Below are 19,727 nucleotides of genomic sequence, written 5' to 3' on the forward strand. Positions count from 1 at the left end.
AGTCGAAGTGGTAATTGAGTGGTATGAACGAGAGGAGGCTCATCCACACCCCTCGCGTCTCGGTCTTTGCTCACGCCTAGTGTATGGCTGGAGACATACACTAGATGTCGACTCAAGCAGAAACCCCGTTACCCCAGGTTGGGAAGCTTGTGAGCGTTGTGTGAGTATTTGATACGTCTGTTATTGCATCCTTCTTCTTGAATATTAATCTGTACTCCTATTTTCCAGCCCGGTCGGTCTCAAAGAAGCTGCTCTCGACTCGCCCACCTTTCGTGCCACCACCCTCCATTTCTCCGATCAGATCGATTTCATAGAGAAATGGCTCGACGGATATGCCAAGGCTGCAACAAGGCTCTCCTGTGAGCTGACCACTATGGAGAGTGCAGTGAACAACTTTCTTTCTTACTCGACACATCCCCTCGTTGTCTCGGAAGCGGTTGTCGACCATGATTATACACTTTTGGCTATGAGGAGGTGTGGTGAAGGATCTAAAGATCTTTGGGGTGGACTCGTCAAAACAACTAGAAAGATGGAGTCGTTGATATCTGAACCTATTCGCGATTTCATTAATGAGGATCTGCGGCATTTCAAGGTACCCAGAAGGCCATGATACAAGTTGTTCTCGTGTAGGATTATCTGACACGGTTACAGGAAATCCGACGCAATCTCGAGAGTTCCCAAAAATCGTACGACTACCTCCAAGCTCGATATGCCTCCCAATCGAAGTCTAAGGAGGCCTCGGCCCTAAGAGAAGAAGCGTTCCAGCTGCACGAAGCCCACAAAGCCTACCTCAAAGCAGCAATGGACTATTCGGTACAGGGCCCTCAGGTACGGAACGCACTTGATAGACTCCTAGTCAAAGTCTCCTGCGATCAATGGCGGGAATTCCGGGAATTCCACAACTATAACAGCGGGAGCTACATGAAATGGTCCCATGAGATGGACCGTATCAAGGGTTGGCTTCATGAGATGGAAGGAAGTGAGAAGTCATCCAAACGAGAGCTACTATCCACCCGAAAGCACATTGAAGAAGCCGCGGAGCTTGCGTCTCGACCGTCTCGTGAACTGGAGGACTATAATATCTCCACTGTCCCATACCTTGGCTCTCGTCCTATCTCGACGCTTAATGTGAGTGAAGAGATACGACCAGAAAAGCAAGGATGGCTGTATTTGCGCACCTTGTCAGGAAAGCCTACTCGCACCGTGTGGGTTAAACGGTGGGCCTTTCTCAAGAACGGCATATTTGGGTGTCTTGTACAGGGCTCTCGTACTGGCGGCGTTGAAGAAAGTGATCGAATCGGTGTACTGCTTTGTAGTATTCGTCCTGCATTTCAGGAGGAACGCCGATTCTGCTTCCAAGTGAAGACCAAAAATAACACGATTCTGCTTCAGGCAGATAACCAGAAGGAGCTGATGGAATGGATTGGTGCCTTCGAGGCTGCCAAGCAGAAGGCATTGGAAAATCCCGCGAGCACTGGTCTTTCTGTTTCTGGAAAAGTCGCAGTTCAAGACCCTGCATTTTCAATTTCTCAGCCTCCGGCTTCCGAGTTCGCGGCAGATCCTGCGGACTCCCTCACCCCCAATGCGCACGATGAATCCGGAGGCGGAGATCGCAGTATGACGCTTCCTGTTCCAGACCGTGATGGGCATGTTATGAGAAACAGTACCGACATTGGAAGCGGTAGAAGACCCACAGGCTTGGATAGTGAGAGCTCCGCAAGAGAACATGCAAGAGAGCATACCTCTAGACTCATCCAAAAGCTGGATCTTCACCGGAAGTCGAACAATGCGGCTCCCATATCTCCATCTATCCCGGGCCCTGCAGGTGGAATAGCGAGCCTCATATCTGCCAGCCATAATATTCTCCCTTACAGCACCACCGCTTCACTCAACGTTAGTGACGATGCTGGGAAACGAGGTCGCAGTCTTAGCAACGTGGATGAGCCTGGCTCAAGCCTTGCACCTGCCACGCTCGCCAATCCCCCAGCACCAACAAGCATGAGCAAGGCGGCAGTGGTTGTGAGCAATGAAAGAGGTATTGGATTAGGTGTCTCTGATAGCACAGGCGGCATGCCCAGTGGTATGATGGCGAACCTGTGGGGTAGCTCCAATTGGGGTTTCATGAACAAGCTTCAACGGGAACAACACCAGATCGATAGTGCGTCTGATGACACCCCAGGAGGCCAGCAGTCCTCCGCCTTGAGTGATACCTCGAAAGACGCCATCGCTGCGCAACCAGATGCAGCAGGTACTTTAGCGGCACCCAGACAGCAATCAGGCCCACGCCACAGACAGACAGTAAGTCTTGATGGAGATGATGTTAAGCTCACGCAAGTTGCACTGGGTATCGGGCATGAATATCCCAGCTACTATCCTCAACAATTGAGGATTCAAGATGCTCAATTCAGATTGCTTTTCCCAGATGTCAAGAGAGAAGACGCATTACTTTTGGTGTTCAGAGCTACCTGGAGCCCCAACGATCAGCAAGAGTTCCCCGGACGAGCTTATGTCACAGCAAGGAACATCTACTTTTACAGTCATTATTTCGGACTGGTTTTGACTACCGGCGTGTCTTTGGAGAGCATTAAGGAGGTAACTGCAGCTCCTGGGCGAGACTGCGACTTCCTTTTCCTTCATACTATTCCACCCCTCGGCAGTGATACTCCTGGTCGGGTTACGATCAAAACTTTCCTTGAACCCCTTCGACTTCTTCAGAAACGGCTTAACTTCTTGATCCAAGGCTCCATTGCCGTCGAGCAATTGTCTCTAGAATCTCTGATCAAAGCACTGATCAAGATGGACACTGGATCTCCAGCCCGGAATTCCAGTGCAGATAGCTGGGAAGACCTCTCTTCTGGACTTGCAGACATCAAACAAGATGGAGGCAGGGCTACAGACTTGGGTCTTGCAAAGGACATTCGACTCCCTATCTACATTGACAAAGATCTTGAGCTGGATGGAGGCAGGACTGGCCGTGGTCGAGATGCTGCCAAATTCAGACTTCCAACCCAACCCGTGGAGTATGTTCCACAAGGTGATCTTATTTTAGTAGCCGAAAAGATTCTCGATGTAAGCCCTAAAGCTTTGTTTCACATATTATTTGGCGACAAAAGCGCCGTGTGGCAGCTTCTTTTACATGAGAGGCAAGCTCGAGGTTCGTCGATTCTAGCTCCCCAATCACTTATACATGGCTGACATCGCAAAGACATTAAGCAAGGCCCATGGGCTAGTACAGAATCGCGGCATTTGAGGCGTGATTTCCACTACAACATCGACACGACAGATTTCTTTGGTAGGCTTGACTATCGATGATCTTAATATCACGCAGTAACTGATTTTTGTATAGGTAATACCCACGAAAATGCAATCTCGGACTACCAGATCATCGATGTTCTCAACGACCATCTGTGCTACGTGATCACAGACAAGAAAACACCATGGCACCTCCCCTTCCGACGTTCGTTCCGGTTGGTAAGCAAGGTTGTCATTACATTCCAGGCCAAATCCAAGAGCAAGCTTGCTATTTACACGAAAGTCGAATGGCTATGGTCTCCCTGGGGTCTCAAGAGTGAGGCTATCCTCCTAACTCTCCTATTTGAACAGAGCACGATAAGCTGACATACCCAGGTGTGATCGACAAAAAAGCAAGCGGTGATCTAGAACAAGACTCCTTAGATCTTGTTGATCTAGTTAGTGACCAAGTACGTCGACTGGGTGCACACAGTCGCACCAAAAAGGCCATCACGATCTTCGGCCACGTGGGACGTCAAAGCCAAGTCTCCCGGTTTAGTGGCGCTGGTTCCAATCTGAAGCTTGATTCCCGCAAGCCTCGAAAACAGCGTGCCATGCATGAGCTTCTTCTTGAGACCTTCTTGTCATTCCTCGAAACTAGTGTTTCCTTCCTAATGATGTGGGCCTTTGACGCAGTCCGCTGGTCTTGGAAGACCGTGAGTGCACACAAGGTCATTCTGGTCATGTTGGCGGCAAGTGGAATTCTGAATGGATACTATTCCTCACGGGATAGTTGGGACTGGTGGCACGAGAGACACGCAGGAAACTTCATGGCACGGTTAGGCGTACAGCCAAACCTCGTTATGAGCAAATCTATCTACATGCGGGATATTGATGATGCAGTTGCAAACTCCACAATCTGGCCCAGTACCGGAAATGCCAGCAACTGTTTTGCTACCTTCCAAGAGCAGACCATGCGGTATTCCGAAATGCCTCTGTCGCTCAGTACATCGAGTCCCCGGGACGCATTGACAAAGAGCGCCATCAAACGCTTCCAGCAAACCCGCGAGCGTCTTGGTGTGTATCGACACAACCTTCTTGTCGCATTGCGAGTTGTGAACAGCATCGAGAAAGAGGTCATCCAGACCGAATGGGAGCGTTGGCTCCGCGAGGAGATCCGGCGCTGCCGCCAGGTCGAGGTTCTTCTCCGCGGGGAGGCCACCCAAAGCGAAAACCCGTCGACTGCCGAGACAGCCAAAGGCGAACGTGCTTTTGCCGAACACACAGATAACGTCAAGCAATGGTATGAGGAGTACTGCTCGAGCTGTCGAATGGAACAAGAACAGGTCATATCTAATCATCACGGTGACCTAATTCCTTGATTTTCTTCGCACAGCAGTCTCTAACCGTCTATCTGAACATATCGTCAAGCCTTCTGCACACCTATTTAGCATTTCTTGCTTCTTCTTGCTTATTACTATACCCGGTAGCTAGCTGATCATGTGACAACCCCTATTGTGTATAATTCCGGCGCATATCGTGCAAATTGTCCTTTGAATGTAATCTGGATACCATATGGATAATGTCAATTCACTGCTCTTCTGAATAAGTATTCGTCACATCATGTCGTTAACCCGCGAGGGGTAAGAATGCAAATAGGTATCATTATGTACATATGAGGACAATCCAGCTCCACGCACTCAGTTCTGCCGCGGCTTCACCTCGCCTTCATGCACAACATAATACGCCACCGTCCCGTCTCCACCTAATCCTTTGTCCACCATAGCAAGCAACACCCTTTGCGAGCCCCATTCTTTGGTCAGACGAGCCTTCTCCTTCTTATCATAGTACTGAGCCAGTTTCTCTGTCTTTTGAGGATCCAGTCCCTCCGCCTCGGACTGCATGCTTGTAGGATCGACAGATCGATCATACTCTTCAGCCTTGTGCTTGAACTCAGGAAGCCGATCAAACACAGCAGCCATATGACGCAAGGTCCATGGCTGACCCTGTGTAGTTGGTACCACGAACATGCGCTCTGGCTCAAGGTCGTCTTCGCGGATCCCGTTTTCTAGCATGTACAGCTGCTCGTCGGGATGTGTGTACACACGGTGTGGAGGGTAGCCGGAAAGCAGAGGGATTGGTTCTTTTGGTGGTTGGCGGGGGTCTTTCCTTAATGTGCTTGAGTCGTCTGCTTGTCCAGGAATGAGATCTCCCACCATAGAGGTCCAGAGGTGTTGGTGCTCGAGGTTGTGTTGGACTTGCGCGGATGTTGCAAGGTGGGGAGACTCGTAGCCTTTTTGGCTGATGTGCTCGGTGATCGCCGACGCCTTAGGCCGAATGGTCGCCTTCTGATTGTCTGCCATTCTGGATATTTTGAAGCTTTTTGTTTTATAAGGCTTGAACGGAGGGAGCTCCGGTCGAGAAACCGCAAATCTTCGGATTTTTGGGGGTTCACCGCCCGGATAGACCTGATTTACTTACACCGCTTTTCTTGATTGGACTGTATAGTTGAGATAAGAAGCTTGGGAGTTGCTTAGAAACATATTTAAAAAGATAACTTGAGGAGTGTCCAGTCGATTCTTCCTTTCATCTTGAGTTTGAAAAAAGAAAAAGAAAACCAAAAGTTCAAAAAATAAAAGACATAAACTTGTGTGGGGTGGGCGATCATAGACAAGGCGAAGTAAGAACACATGGCATCTTGTTATTCTTTTGGTTTCAGGTCCAGGAGGCTCGAACCTCGTGACAACTTAGAACTATACTCGACACAGTGTCAATTTCCAATTTCACATTCTCTAAACTGCCTCTTGTTTGAGTTACTCGCATTTCCAAGCTGAATACCGCCCCGATTTGTCGCAATGGGACGACAAAAGCAAGCAGCGCCGCTCCAGAGAGCCCCCTCTTCGCAATTGATGAATCTCTCAGAGGATTCCGGTGTCTCACAAAATTCTAAAAGTGGCAACACAAACACACCTTCAGCCGCAAATGGAAGCGTGTCTGAAAAAGCATCGGCAACCCTGGAGACGATTGCCGACAGCCCTGGGCTGTCGCAACTTGTGATTTGCGTCCTCGGTATATATGCTGCATTGTAAGTGCTTCACCCACATTTCGTCTGACTTCTGAGATAGAGCAACAAGAAACTAAGAATCAAAAAGCCTCTCATGGGGTGTGCTACAGGAGGCAATCACGACGACCAGCTATCCCGTTCGTCCTGCAACCGCCGCGGAGCCAAATCCTCCAACAGAGCGGTTCACCTACTCGCTGGTGCTGAACACGGTCCAATCCTCTTTCGCAGCCATCACCGGCTTTACATACCTTTTGTTCTCGACTCCGAATGGCCAAAAGATCCCATCTATCTTCCCCACACGCCGGATCCTCTTTCCCCTACTTTTAGTCGCAATCTCCTCGTCACTTGCGTCACCCTTCGGCTACGCCAGTCTCCAACACATCGACTACCTGACCTTCATCCTTGCCAAATCATGCAAGCTCCTCCCGGTTATGGTCCTTCACCTGACCATCTTCCGTAAGAGATACCCACTGTATAAATACGGTGTTGTCTTGATGGTCACTCTCGGCGTCGCAACTTTCAGTCTGCACCACCCAGGAACTAGTAAGAAAGTTGCTGCCAAGGATCAGTCTGGATCCTCCGGCTGGGGCATTTTCCTGTTGTCCATCAACCTCCTGTTAGATGGCCTAACCAACACCACGCAGGACCACGTCTTCTCCTCACCTAAGTTGTACACCCGTTTCACCGGTCCCCAGATGATGGTCGCTCAGAATATTCTCTCGACCACTCTGACTTCTGCGTACCTCCTGATTATGCCGCATCTTTCACAAAGTGGGGTTCTCCATAACCTCCTGCCCTTTCCCATTCCCCCATCCAACGAGACTGAGCTGTTCGGTGCCGTCTCGTTTCTCTCCCGCCACCCAGAGGCACTGAAGCATGTCCTTGGGTTCGCGGCGTGCGGAGCTGTTGGACAGCTCTTCATTTTCCACACTCTGTCTCGCTTCTCTTCACTGCTGCTTGTCACTGTCACCGTTACACGCAAGATGTTGACTATGCTCCTCAGCGTTTTCTGGTTTGGACATTCTCTGTCCGGTGGCCAGTGGCTGGGGATCAGTCTGGTGTTCGGAGGCATTGGCGCTGAAGCAGTAGTACAAAGATCAGAGAAGAAGGCGAAAGAGCAGTCGAAGATTGAGGCCGCGAAGAAGGAACTGTGAGATGTTATACTAGGCTCCGTAGATAAGCTTTCATCCGAAGAGCATTTAGATTCCCAAAATTTATAAAGCATAAGTAATAGCCCTTGGGTGGCTTATCTTTCTACATATTTTTTCGGGTCTCTTGTTGCTATATTTTGGATGTGGGTGTTTATCTTTTATAGAGCGTAAGTCATGCGAAGAAGCTCACTTCCGCCCCTCAACCATGATGATGTGATACCCAAACCCAGTCTTGACTTCGGCATACTTGGGATTTCCCGTTGTGCTAGTCTCAAGCTCGAAAGCAACATTCTCAAATGCAGGGTCCAGGCCGCCCTTGGTCTTCCATCCAAGCGCACCTCCTACAGCAAGAAACATCAGCACTGTCCATTTCGTCCCGCAGAGATCTACTAACCCTGCCTGGCCTTATCTTCTGAGAATTCACGAGCAACTTCATCAAACTTGGTGCCATTGCGAAGTTTCTCCAGGGCTTCTTCTTTCTTGGCGTGTTTCTCGCACTAGACGTGATTAGAATGAGCTACATAGCGACCCTTTCCCCTGTCCACAGGAGCTAGTAGTGTATTGGCCAGTTTCCAGTACCAGAGGCAGAGGATCTGAAATGAGAAAGAGAAGAGCAAAAGCACATACAAGAATGTGTCGCACGTTAATCGACTGTGCGCCTTTCACAGCTCCTCCCTTTCCACCTTTGCCCTTAGCGTCATCGGTGGACGCATCTTTGCCCTTGCCCTTGGCAGCTTTGGCATTGTTCTTGGGGGCCATTGTAGACGAGAAGTTCAATAATATGTTGTTATCGCTGTCTCGACCGTTGGTTGCTCGGATTGAGCCGATGTGGGGTGGGATATTTCTGCCTGAGGCTGCAAGGCAGAAAGGGTTGGTGTGACGTGGTGTATTGTAGACTTTCTACTCTACTCTATGGAGTTATGCATATGGAATTATTATACAAAGCCAGGCATCTTTTCATCTTTATTGATTTGCCTTCGTCAACACTCAACAGTGCAAACCTCTCACCAATAGCCATTGCTGATACCAACCCCCACTGAAGTCAGCAATATTGGGGGACTAGGGACTATCCAGTACCAGCTCGAACTCGGAAAGCAAATGGGATTCGATCTTGAAGCTGTACGCATCACTGCATTGCCCGAGGATGCATTCTATATTTCAGATTTTATTACCGAGGACGAGGAGGATTGGTTACTTCAGAAGGTAAGCGCCAATGATTTATTTTTATGACCATGTGTTATTAATGACTATGATTCACGCTGTTGTTGTTAAATATTGGACGAATTTATGTGCTTTTCATTATGTCATTTCTCTTCAACAATCCATAGATGCTGCATGTCACCTAGTCATGCGCAGATCTCACTCACTGCAACAATCCGTAGGTAAAATCAGCACCGTTACCGCGTTGGACCCAGCTCTCGCACCGCAGGCTTCAAACATGGCCATCAGCCCTCACAAAGAACAATGCGCTTCTCGCATCGCCCCTACCAACCTGGCTTAGATCACCGATTGTCGAGCCAAGGTTTGAGGCACTACGCATCTTCGACGATGCGCCACATCAGGCGCCCAACCATGTCCTAGTAAACGAGTACCAACCTGGACAGGGAATCATGCCACATGAAGATGGAGCAGCGTACTATCCTCTAGTTGCGACAGTGAGTCTGGGTGCCCCAATTGTGCTCAATGTGTACCACAAGCATGCCCAGGGCGACAGGGAAGAAAGCGACATAACAGCTAAGGCCCGAAGAGATGTTGTTGGGATACCTGACACAAACCGAAGACCTCAATACAGGATATTACAGGAGAGACGAAGTCTGTTGGTCACGAGGTGCAAGATGTACACCGATCTTTTGCATGGCATCGAGGAAACGACGAGAGATGAGGATCTGGGGCCTCACTCTATCTGCAACTGGGAGCTCTTGCGGGAGAGGGAACCGTACCAGAGTGGGTGGTATGAGCGGAAGACGAGAACGAGTCTCACGTATAGGGACGTGCTTCATGTTATGAAGATGGGGAATACCTTGAAGTTTTTAGGTGGGAGGTAACGAGTATCCCATTTTCGATTCCACTGCATTTATTTATGTTTTAGCTCTATGTTAGTAGAGATAAGGAATCATCAACCACCAGTCCTGCACCGAGTCTTTGCCAAACTTTTGCGCATACCACTGCTTGGTATTCTGAGCTGTCAGACCTAGGTTGACCGCAACGAAAACCAGACAAGACAACATAGTCTTGTTGACCCATTCACCTTGCGGTGCAGCCAACAGCGCCAACGATAGATAGACAATGCACTCTGCGCCGTAGTGGGGACAGACAACCCCGCGAAACATGGGATGTTCCGGGAGGGTGTATTTTTTTAACGAGAACAGGTAGTGATGGGAGTCGTGCTGCAGACCAGACGCCACTAGGAAGAGCGGAATGAAGACGAAAGTCCGCAAACTTGGGGCATTGGTCATCTGCAAATGAGCAATGGTCAGTTTTTTGGTCAACAGAGTGCCCGAGCCCTCGATCCAAATCGCAATTCCTGCCGCTAGATAGAAACCCAAGCCCAAAAACCAGTGCGCAAACCCCATCTGCGATGACGAAGGCTTTGAAAAGATAAAGCACTCCCATAGGCGCCGGGATCCCTGTATAGCCAACAGCACACAGCATATCACCAACTGAGTCAGGGACATGGAGTGCCGTTGGTGGTCCTCGCTCACGCGGGATGCGATGGCCTGGAACATCGCACCCCGCGAGAGTAACTGCGCAACCCAGAAAACGGATGACAGGACAGATACAACGTAGAAATGTGTGAAGTAGCTATGTGGCACCTGCAAAGTAGCGAGATAGTCAAGGAAGCCCTTGCTCTCGGTGGAAAGGTTCTGGGCGCTAGGTGGTGCAGGGCTAGTGGAGGTCGAGGCCGAGGTCGAGCGTGGGCCATAAGCTAGGAAGCGGGACCGCAATGAGGTTGGGATGCTGATCGAGAAGGTCTGCATAGAGGGGTCGGCGTTAGTTGGGTTCATCTGCAGGAGGTGTTCACTATCACCACTATCACAGGGCGTATCGTACCGTGGCGGCGGCCAGCAGGAAGAACGCGCGTAGAGCATCCACGGCATCCATGCCGGTGGCTTCCAAAGTATTATCGATCCATCGAGAGATTAGAGACATGGCTCTTGGGTTGATTTTTTTTTTCCCTCCTCCCTTGTTTTACCCGCCGTTTCGTTTTCGTATTGTTTTCAATTTAGTGTCATTAATATTGTGATGATATCAGTGAGGTGTTTTAGGGAGGTGTTTACTGTGGAGAAAGCCCCCCGCCGATCCTTCAGCTCTCGCCAACGGGGTCGTTGGGAGTTAGTTCGGCGTCGGGATTAACTTGGAGATTGGGGCAATCGAAGCCGACAGATAAGGATGTCCTCAAGCAACGTACTATACATTGTCAATATGTATGGAGTACGGAGTAGTGGAGTAGTCTAGGTATAGGTACATAATTTTAGAAACAATGACATACAACTGGGTACTCTGTGACAGGTCAAGATATATGGGCTGATGTGGCGATTAGGAGGATTTTGGAGGCAAATCCACTTGACCGTATTAGGTCTAGTGCAATTGGGACTGTTTGCCCGGTTTGCACTTTCTGAATCAGGGTTAGCGCCCAGAGGTCTGTGCCCCCATTTTAGTCACGGTATCACGGTATCAACGGTATCGTATCGTCTTCCCGTAGTATATTCGCCCTCGATAGGAAAGACTTTCAAGTTGGAAAAAGACAAGGAAGAAGAGAACGAAATGAAAAGCTCCATGAGCTCTAACCTCGACCCCTCTTAGTTACAAGCACCTTTCCAGTAGCCAAAATCCCATCTGCAGCTATGATTCACCGTGGCCAAAACTTGACCCAGTGAGGAGCCCTACGCCCAATCCAGTCCCATTCCTTTCCCTTCCCGCTTTTCCTCTTCCCTTCTCTTTCTTCCCCCATTCAACTTTCAACATACCTCGATTTCACCCTCGCTCTATATACTCATACCAGTAAATTCAATCTCCGAACTTTTTCGACCATTTTCTATCGCTATTCCCCGGAGCGGTATTACCCACGTTTTAAGACTCTCTTTGCGGGTGAAACCCGCGATCGAGAATCGGCGTCCGCGCACAACTGCTGGCGTTGTCGACCACGGTCGTTTTGTCGGTCGCGTTTACCCCCCAAAATGACGAGCGGTATTTCAAGTCTTCGAGTGCTATCGCTATGAGTGATGTCGAGGCAGCCTCTTTACCAGCTGCCCTGGACGTCGGTCAGAATAGGCTTGCTACGGTAAAGCCAGACCCCGTTGGTATCTCATCACCGGGGAAAGCTCGTGCAAGCTCTCATCCACGGGTAGACAGAGATGAACCGACACGTGTATATTCAGAAGGGGAGGAAGATGGGCCTCCTAGTCCTAGGGCGGATTCGGAGGCGGAGACAATAATTCAATCAGGCCGAGAATCCCTGTCGCCGGAGAAGAAAAGAAAGCACATTAAGCACGATCCCAGTCGTCATGAACCTAACGGCATCGATGGCCATCAGCGAAAGAAACCGCGTGTGTTTGGTGACACCCGAGAACGCGAACGAGAACAGGAACGGAGCCCCCCTTCTCCAACTGACCGAGCAATTTCGCCGTCGGTGGTCAAGATTGAAAAGGTCGATGATTCTCAGATGTCAGAAACGGAAGGCGTTGCCAACGGAATCGCCCGTGCATCAGAGAGACCCCGTGCTTTCCGCAAGCGAAGCTTAAGTGACAGTGCCGAGGAACAACGAGATCGTCGTCGCGCACACTCACACGCAGCATCCCATCATGCGCGGGAACTTAAGCATACCAATAACACGCGGTTTTCCAGACCACAATCCAACTCGCGATCAGTCTCGCCTAGTCGACCATCTCACCAACGATCTGTTTCAGGCTCTCAGTTCCCGACGAAGAAAAAGGCACCAACGCCTCTGCTCACAAGCTCTGGGCGGCATAGCTCTGAAGATAGACAATCGACCTCCTCCTCTCAGAGCGGTTCTCCACTGCCGGGGGCGCATTTGCGAAAGCTTGGCTCTGGAGTCGGTGCATCCGCGTCGCCTGCTAAGCAAATGGGGCCGAAGAAGCTGCGTGACAAGAGTGGCCGGACTCCTCTTGCGCGTGCGTGTGCGGACCGGAAACATGATCAAGTGATGATGCGCCATGCCGAACGACCGGAAGACATTAATATACCCGATAATGCGGGCAACACCCCCCCTGCAGATCGCATCGCTTGCTGGAGAAGCTGAAATTGTCAAGTTCCTGCTAGAGGCAGGTTGTGAGATTAACACCAAAAACATTGACAAAGACACCCCGTTGATTGATGCTGTGGAAAACGGGAACGTGGAGGTGGTAAAACTTCTGCTTGATGCAGGGGCAAACCCACGAACTGTGAATGCAGAAGGCGATGAACCTTATGAGTTGGTTCCATCCTTTGTAGATGATGATGAGTATGAAGAGATGCGGAAGGCGCTTGCTGATGCCAAGGCCAATTTGCGGCCTGGGCGACGCTCAGAGGAACATACACGACCAGAGAGTAAAGAACCTTCTTCGCGACGGGCGTCAACAGCCAGAGGAACGGCTGCTAGCCCCCGAGATTCACCCCCGATGCGCAGCCCCCCTCCAGTGGGTGCGGCAAGTCGACGCAAGGGTGGGAGAAGCGAAGCCACGAGAAATGATCTCCTGTGGACGAAACCCACATTCGAGAACCTTCGAGAGTTTGCTGCCAAAGGCGACGAGGCTGGGGTGGTGAGCATTCTGAATATCTTGCAGAAAGCCGACAATGCCTCCTTGATTGCTGCGGCAAAGGGTGGTCACCATGATGTCCTTTCTCTTTTGTATGCTATGGGCAATGCAGATGCTGATCCAAATCCGTTGCGTGGTCAAAAAGCGGGTTACAACACGCCCATGCTTGCTGCAATTGGTCGAGGTAACAGCGCTGTTATCCAGCTCATCCTAAACCAACCCGGATTCAACCCCACGCGACGACTGTTTGAAGATAGAACGTATTTTGAATTGTCTCGGGGTCGACAAGGTGAGAATTGGGAGGACGAGTATCAGATTCTGAAGGAGGCGTATGAAAGGTTTGCAGGTTCCGACAAGGCTCGCAAGGACGACTCACCCCGCCGTGCTCGTGGAAAAGAGAAGGAGGAGAAACGTCCGCCACGCAGAGGTTCTTCCTCCCCTGTCGCGCGCAAAAAAATCAACACCAGCCCGAACGCCAGCAGACATCGCGATTCTTTGAAAGACATGGATTCTTTCAAAGAAAAGCGCCGTCAAAAGGAGCACGATTCATCGCGGCCAACGGATTCCTCTAAACCTAAATCTTCGTTATCCGCCAGACGAGACAGCGAGTCTAGTGGGATGACAGCAAACGAAGACACCCGAAAGAGACGACTCATTGCTGGACGTCGCCCTCAGGAGCGTAGGCCCAGTCTCTTCTCGTCTGATTCGCTCTCTGGGCGTGAAGAGGCACCGAAGCCGCGTAATGATACAGCACCCGACAGCGCTTTGTCTTTGAAGCGCATTCGCGCTGATGGATCCCCAGAACGATCTCGTTCACGTGGCACAGATGTTGATCGCTTATCTCCTGAGTCGCGCAAAAAAAAGAGACGCGTTGTCTCCGAAGACAAGTCTTCGAGCGCTACAGATGGTGCACCAAGGCAACCTGATGACGCCAGCAAACTCACTCCTCGCCGACCCCTTGAGGACTCTACTCGGGCTGCTGAACCTCAACCACACAAATCCTCCGACGCTCCTAAGAAACCCCCACCCCGCCCAACTTCACCCCGTCAAGATCCTGTTAAAAAGAATGGCGATACCAAAAAGGAATCTCATGAGCCCAGAAGTGACACCATGGAAGACACAATGGCCGCCGCGAAACGTATCGAGATTGAAGCCCATGAGCGTCGACGAGCCCAAGCCAAGAAAGCACAAGAGGAGCGCACCGCGAACGAAAAGCGCATCGCAGATGAAGCCGAACGCGATCGACTGGCCCAAGAAGAAGCCGAACGAGTGGCGGCTCAGGTTGCCCATGCTAAAGCCGAAGAGGAAGACCGGAAACGCAAGGAGGTTGAACAACGACGCGCCAAACAAGCCGAAGATGATCGTTTGAAGCGGTTGGAGCAAGAACGCGCTCGAGCTGCTAAAATGCGCCGCGATCGCGAGGCAGCAGAGCATCGACGCCGTGAGGCACTTCCCAGTCGACTTCGTGTTGCTGCGAACCTAGTCGGCTCCAACAATCCCCGCGCGAAAAGTCATGACTGGCTCAAGTCTTTCATGCCTCTCGTTACTGCTCTCACTCGTCAACTTGATCCGAGCTGTGGTGTGGATGTCGCTGACGAGAAGTGGATTCCTAACTACTTGGTTGCACCTCTTCTGGCTACTAACGATCTTCAACTTTCGCAATACGCCAGCTGGGAGAAGCGGAAGGCGACCCCGACTCAACGTGTGAATTTGTGGCGAGTCACTCGTCGCATGTTGACCCATACAGACGATGTTGGATTCCAAAGCTCGAGCATCGGACAGATCATGCAAAAGGATTGTGACACGCGCCCCAAGTATTTTGAGATGGAACACGTCTTTTGGATCCGGGTAATGTCTCTTGAGCTTTGCAAGTCACGTTCCCCAGCTAACAAATATCTCAGCTTTCTGATTTCACAGACCTCGTCCCCCACATCCCCCACCTGCATGGCTTAGAACTGCAGTTCTTGAGCATGCACGTCGATCCGGAGCCGCCAATGGCTGGCGTAGACTTCGGCGCTCCTCATCTCAATGGCCATGGCCCAGAATCCTCAGTCGAAACCAATGGGACCGGGCTCCTCAATGGTTACGGCCCTTCTCGGTCTAGTACATACGTCTAGTTTTGTTTTCAGCGTCTTTTCGCTAGGGACTCGGCGCGATGGCAGCAATCCAGTGAAGTGATGTACAGGGCGGATTCTGATTGTACGATTATGATACCTCTTGCGTTCAGTGGTGATTTTACTATTCTTAGGTAGTTCTACTGTGATATCTTTATGTAGTCACTGTGGCCGTGAATGTAATCATGCATCCCGTGTCAAATAACACCAAGTTCAGACTCAACTTAACTCATAAAAGCATAGACATTCATAGTGCGACAGCAAATCCTAGAGATCTAAGATATTAAGTTAAGAGTGTCATCAAACTGGACTTGTCCTTGCCCCAAGGCTCATGATTTAGATGGGATAGACATATCACGTGACTATCTTTGCGGGGACCACATGACATAATCGTAGGGCACACAGACAGCCGAAAAAGTCGAAATAGCGGGAAATTTCAAGCCCGCCCGCACCACCTTTTAATTTCTTTCTCCAACAACTCTACTCTTCGAGGATCATCCGATTTCAAGCATAACAAGCAACAAAATGGTATGTTTCACATCTACGATTTCCTCTCACACCATACACACACCCCGACTCAGATGTCATCACGGATTTCGTCACGGCAATTGAGACGCTGGAATGGATATGATCGCGGACAGCAACTGCGTCGCCGCAGTAGAGGCCACCCCTCGTCGGCCGTATAATATATGCGCTGCGCCGGCCCAGTCCAATTCCAAGCCTCAAGAGTCACGACAACGATCCACGCAATAGAATGATTGAAGCACATTATACTAACAATAATCCTCTAGTCGGACGGAGAAGAGCCCACATCCCCTATCGCCCCCGCCGAGGAGGTCGAGGTTTCTGCCGATGCCGGCAGCGGCCAGATGTCCGTCTTGGACGCCCTCAAGGGTGTTCTGCGCGTCTCCCTCATCCACGATGGTCTTGCCCGTGGTCTCCGTGAGGCCGCCAAGGCTCTCGACCGCCGTGAGGCCCACATGTGTGTCCTGAACGAGGGCTGCGAGGAGGAGGCTTACAAGAAGCTCGTTGTCGCTCTCTGCTCTGAGCACAAGATCCCCCTCATCAAGGTTCCTGACGGAAAGATGCTCGGCGAGTGGGTTGGTCTCTGTAAGTTTTATCCCTCCATTGTTACGGCGTCATCATTTTGTGAGTGGATTTGCTAACGCTCTATTCATTAGGCACTCTCGACCGTGAGGGTAACGCCCGCAAGGTTGTCAACTGCTCTTGCGTCGTTGTCAAGGATTGGGGTGAGGAGTCCCAGGAGCGCTCCGTTCTCCTTAACTACTTCCAGACCGAGCAGTAGATTATCTCTACTGAGCGGCTGTGAGTAGCAGGTCCCGTTTCAGGCGTCGGGTTGACTGGGGGATTTGTGGTGGGGATCAAAAGGAGGAATGCACGAGGGATATATCAATTTTGAAACCAGCAAGTGGACTTGGAGTGTACTCTGAGTTTTCTTGGTTGGCGGAGCTTTGTGAAATCTCTGTCTTGTCTTTTGAACCTATTATTTCGAATCATCTAGTCTATAGCCGTGTCCCGTTTACTCGGGTTCGCGGCGCCAATGGCAACTGGACATCTTGTCTACCTTCTTGGACAAATCATAAATTAGGATACGATAGCACCTGTGCGCTTTCTTGTAAAATGCTTGGCTACCTGTGTGCATAGTTTTGCGGTCTTTCCATCCAATCCCACAAATGAAGGAGACCACATGCTGCAAGTGCTGTAGCCACGAGAAGCCGTCATGCTCCGAGCGTAAGCACTCAACATGCAGGGCAGGTCCTTGTCAGAAACCACACCTCCAGTATCACTTGATCACTAGCACTCTGTATACTTCAGGTACCTAGGTAGGGCTGGGAAGTGGATACTCTGAGTCAGCACGGATTTCGCAACTTTTCAACTTCCTAACTCCGACTGTGTTTGAAGGGACGCTCCGAAAGGGTAAGCCTATCCTTTTTTCTCCTCTTTTCAGAGATTCTGACATTGTTGAGAGGTGCATATTGTTATTTATCATCATTGCATTAATAGGTACCCATCTGCTCTCGAAAGCACCCTTCTACATCCTAGTCCCAATCTGATTTCCCAATCCCGAATCCCACCTGGCATGAAATCCGCTCATATCCCAGGTGGGACTCCTGCGCCATATGGCAGCGCATGTTTGAACTGTTCCCGCGCTAAGTGCAAATGCATTCTTTCTGAAACTGGTAGTGGCTGCGAAAGGTGAGTGGCCGTGCTAGCGAGTGTGGAAATCGAACTAAGCATCGGAGTAGATGCCAGCGCCTGAGCAAGGAATGCCGGCCTGCGCAGACAGTCCGCAAGCGTAAAAAACCGCCATCGGGCTCTAATACTGCCAAGCTCGAGGCCAAACTTGATTGGATCATGTCCGCATTTGAGAAGGGTGGCGTCAACCCCGGTCTTCCTCCAAATTGGGAACCTGTAAACTTAGGACCAGTCCAACAGGATGGCCAAAGCCAATCTGCACCAATCAATCAAACCTTAACTAGTCTTTCTTCTCATTCAACTCCCGAGGAAAGACGAAACCCTGCACACCTCATACCCTCGTATGACAGGGAGATCTTGTCCCTGATCTACGTCCCACCCGCCATGGCTCAGAAGTACCTCGACCAATTCCGAACTCGAAACTTGCAATATCTTCCCTTTGTCTACATTCCCTCTAATATAACCTCTGACCAATTGCGAGAGAAATATCCATTCCTTTGGGTGTGCATCATGGAAGTGAGCACACCGACAAATCCAGAAAAAGGCGACTCTTTCGGAAGGATTACCAACTATATTCATCAGAAAGTTATGCTTGACATTCCGCCGAGCATGGATCTTCTCCTTGGGATCATGACTTTTGTATCATGGTGAGCAAGAAATGTACCCTTATCAAAACCAATTTGCTCATTATGATTTCTTTGTAGGGTTACCTACACTAAAAGGTCATTTCTCAATGTCTATGCACACATGTTAATGGCAGTTGTCGCCGAGCTTGGGATCAATAAACATGAACCAAATGAGTATTCAGCCATGCATGCTTTCAAAGTCGCTATTGGAATGAAGCAAACTCCACCCACAGCTAGAACACTCGAAGAGAGGAGGGCTGTGCTGGGGTGCTACTTAATTTCATCAAGGTAAATATCAGATATCCAAAAGAAACCCCTCTAAACAATAATTAACAGCTACACTTTCAGCGCTGCATTGGCAATGTCTAGGATTGATGCTATGCGCTGGACACCGCACATGGAGGAAAGTCTTTCAATACTCTCCGAGGCCAAAGAGTGCCCTCAAGATGAGCTCCTGGTTGTACAAGTCAAGATCTATTTGATTTTAGACAGAGTCTATCAACTACGGCGGGATGGGGAAGCTTCTATCTCACTAGCCTTCTATCTGGATACCTTCCAAAAACAATTAGACATAGTGAAGAGCGAAATTCCGCTTCACCTTCAACAGAACAGTAGGTTTCTAGCGCTCTCCGGTCTCTGCTTTCAGAACTAACAAGAAAAAAAGGAGTCATACTCATGTATCTGTACAATGCCGAAATTATAATCCATGAGTTATCAATAAGAACCCCCGCCGTTGCAAATTCGCCTGATCTCCATCGCCTCGATAGCCTTTACACTTCTCTCCAAGCATCAAAAGGCTGGTTAGACGTGTGGCTAGAAATTGAAGGAGTTGATTATCTTCAGCTATCATGTATCATCTTTTTCCAATTCACTCGAGCCATTGTCACCCTGTACAAACTTACCGTTCTGGAAGACCCGGCATGGTCCAAGAGTATGGTAAGGGACACCGCGAATATTCTCGAATACCTGAACAGAAACGAGGCCGTCATCAGGAAATACCCTGAATATCTCACTTTCGACGAAAGCAGGGAAATGAATCTCCTCGAAAAGGGACTAAGAATTGTTCACGGCCTGAGAATGAACTGGGAGCCGAAGTTGATGGAAATATGGGGTCCAAACATACCCGCTAACAACGGCATCGATCGTGGTATGGTCCAATCTGATGCCATGCTCCCTGATGCCATGGTTTTGAATGAGATTGATGAGTCCTGGATGACGGAATTCCTTGGGTCACTATGAATATCGGGCTATGGTGCCCAAATTATGACTAGAGAGTGAGACGGGCTCAGATAGCTCTATACGAGATATAACATATGAGATATCATATATGCCGCCATACTATTGTAGCATGCTTGGAATATTCCACATATCTCCAAGCTATGGTCTACATAGCTGCAAGATCTGCAAGGATGAAGAGGAAGAAAGAGCGTAAATTCTAGTCAGTCGAGAGCACCGGGGTTTGCACACTATAGCAAAAGAAATAGCGTAAGGCGTTTTTGTTCGCTTAACTGCACCTCGGAATGGACGCTAACGAACACAACGTTGGAATCCCATGTGATTTGGCGCTA

At 49.9% G+C, this 19,727-nt stretch overlaps 9 protein-coding genes across 9 annotated transcripts; 6 read left to right on the plus strand and 3 right to left on the minus strand.

Annotated features, from left to right (window-relative positions):
- Positions 1 to 104: 104 nt before the first annotated feature.
- Positions 105 to 4,613, plus strand: N7500_005262 (uncharacterized protein; the record flags this gene model as incomplete). Its single annotated transcript, XM_056676407.1, has 6 exons — positions 105 to 160; positions 229 to 592; positions 652 to 3,154; positions 3,206 to 3,292; positions 3,347 to 3,568; positions 3,628 to 4,613. 6 exons carry the CDS (start codon positions 105 to 107, stop codon positions 4,611 to 4,613), a joined length of 4,218 nt encoding a protein of 1,405 aa, XP_056531407.1.
- Positions 4,614 to 4,931: 318 nt separating this feature from the next.
- On the minus strand, positions 4,932 to 5,594 carry N7500_005263 (uncharacterized protein; the record flags this gene model as incomplete). The annotated part of the gene is made up of 1 exon (XM_056676408.1): positions 4,932 to 5,594. The coding sequence occupies one exon, from the start codon at positions 5,592 to 5,594 to the stop codon at positions 4,932 to 4,934; it is 663 nt and encodes a 220-aa protein (XP_056531408.1).
- A 492-nt stretch (positions 5,595 to 6,086) lies between these two features.
- N7500_005264 (UDP-galactose transporter HUT1) lies at positions 6,087 to 7,449 on the plus strand (the record flags this gene model as incomplete). The annotated part of the gene is made up of 2 exons (XM_056676409.1): positions 6,087 to 6,316; positions 6,384 to 7,449. The coding sequence occupies 2 exons, from the start codon at positions 6,087 to 6,089 to the stop codon at positions 7,447 to 7,449; spliced, it is 1,296 nt and encodes a 431-aa protein (XP_056531409.1).
- A 183-nt stretch (positions 7,450 to 7,632) lies between these two features.
- On the minus strand, positions 7,633 to 8,205 carry N7500_005265 (peptidylprolyl isomerase; the record flags this gene model as incomplete). Its single annotated transcript, XM_056676410.1, has 3 exons — positions 7,633 to 7,787; positions 7,841 to 7,943; positions 8,074 to 8,205. 3 exons carry the CDS (start codon positions 8,203 to 8,205, stop codon positions 7,633 to 7,635), a joined length of 390 nt encoding a protein of 129 aa, XP_056531410.1.
- Positions 8,206 to 8,544: 339 nt separating this feature from the next.
- On the plus strand, positions 8,545 to 9,491 carry N7500_005266 (uncharacterized protein; the record flags this gene model as incomplete). Its single annotated transcript, XM_056676411.1, has 2 exons — positions 8,545 to 8,649; positions 8,829 to 9,491. The coding sequence occupies 2 exons, from the start codon at positions 8,545 to 8,547 to the stop codon at positions 9,489 to 9,491; spliced, it is 768 nt and encodes a 255-aa protein (XP_056531411.1).
- Positions 9,492 to 9,542: 51 nt separating this feature from the next.
- On the minus strand, positions 9,543 to 10,596 carry N7500_005267 (putative 3-oxo-5-alpha-steroid 4-dehydrogenase; the record flags this gene model as incomplete). The annotated part of the gene is made up of 2 exons (XM_056676412.1): positions 9,543 to 10,451; positions 10,498 to 10,596. 2 exons carry the CDS (start codon positions 10,594 to 10,596, stop codon positions 9,543 to 9,545), a joined length of 1,008 nt encoding a protein of 335 aa, XP_056531412.1.
- A 1,066-nt stretch (positions 10,597 to 11,662) lies between these two features.
- N7500_005268 (putative histone deacetylase complex subunit (Hos4)) lies at positions 11,663 to 15,319 on the plus strand (the record flags this gene model as incomplete). The annotated part of the gene is made up of 3 exons (XM_056676413.1): positions 11,663 to 12,607; positions 12,681 to 15,050; positions 15,104 to 15,319. 3 exons carry the CDS (start codon positions 11,663 to 11,665, stop codon positions 15,317 to 15,319), a joined length of 3,531 nt encoding a protein of 1,176 aa, XP_056531413.1.
- Positions 15,320 to 15,768: 449 nt separating this feature from the next.
- On the plus strand, positions 15,769 to 16,688 carry N7500_005269 (40S ribosomal protein eS12). The gene is made up of 3 exons (XM_056676414.1): positions 15,769 to 15,844; positions 16,108 to 16,426; positions 16,498 to 16,688. Exons 1-3 carry the CDS (start codon positions 15,842 to 15,844, stop codon positions 16,620 to 16,622), a joined length of 447 nt encoding a protein of 148 aa, XP_056531414.1. The 5' UTR covers positions 15,769 to 15,841; the 3' UTR covers positions 16,623 to 16,688.
- Positions 16,689 to 17,417: 729 nt separating this feature from the next.
- Positions 17,418 to 19,398, plus strand: N7500_005270 (Zn(II)2Cys6 transcription factor domain-containing protein; the record flags this gene model as incomplete). Its single annotated transcript, XM_056676415.1, has 5 exons — positions 17,418 to 17,533; positions 17,584 to 18,180; positions 18,238 to 18,447; positions 18,496 to 18,770; positions 18,824 to 19,398. 5 exons carry the CDS (start codon positions 17,418 to 17,420, stop codon positions 19,396 to 19,398), a joined length of 1,773 nt encoding a protein of 590 aa, XP_056531415.1.
- Positions 19,399 to 19,727: the final 329 nt, after the last annotated feature.

This window comes from Penicillium coprophilum (genome assembly GCF_028826855.1).
Source record: "Penicillium coprophilum strain IBT 35676 chromosome Unknown utg000004l_segment0_segment0, whole genome shotgun sequence".
Lineage (NCBI taxonomy): Eukaryota > Fungi > Ascomycota > Eurotiomycetes > Eurotiales > Aspergillaceae > Penicillium > Penicillium coprophilum.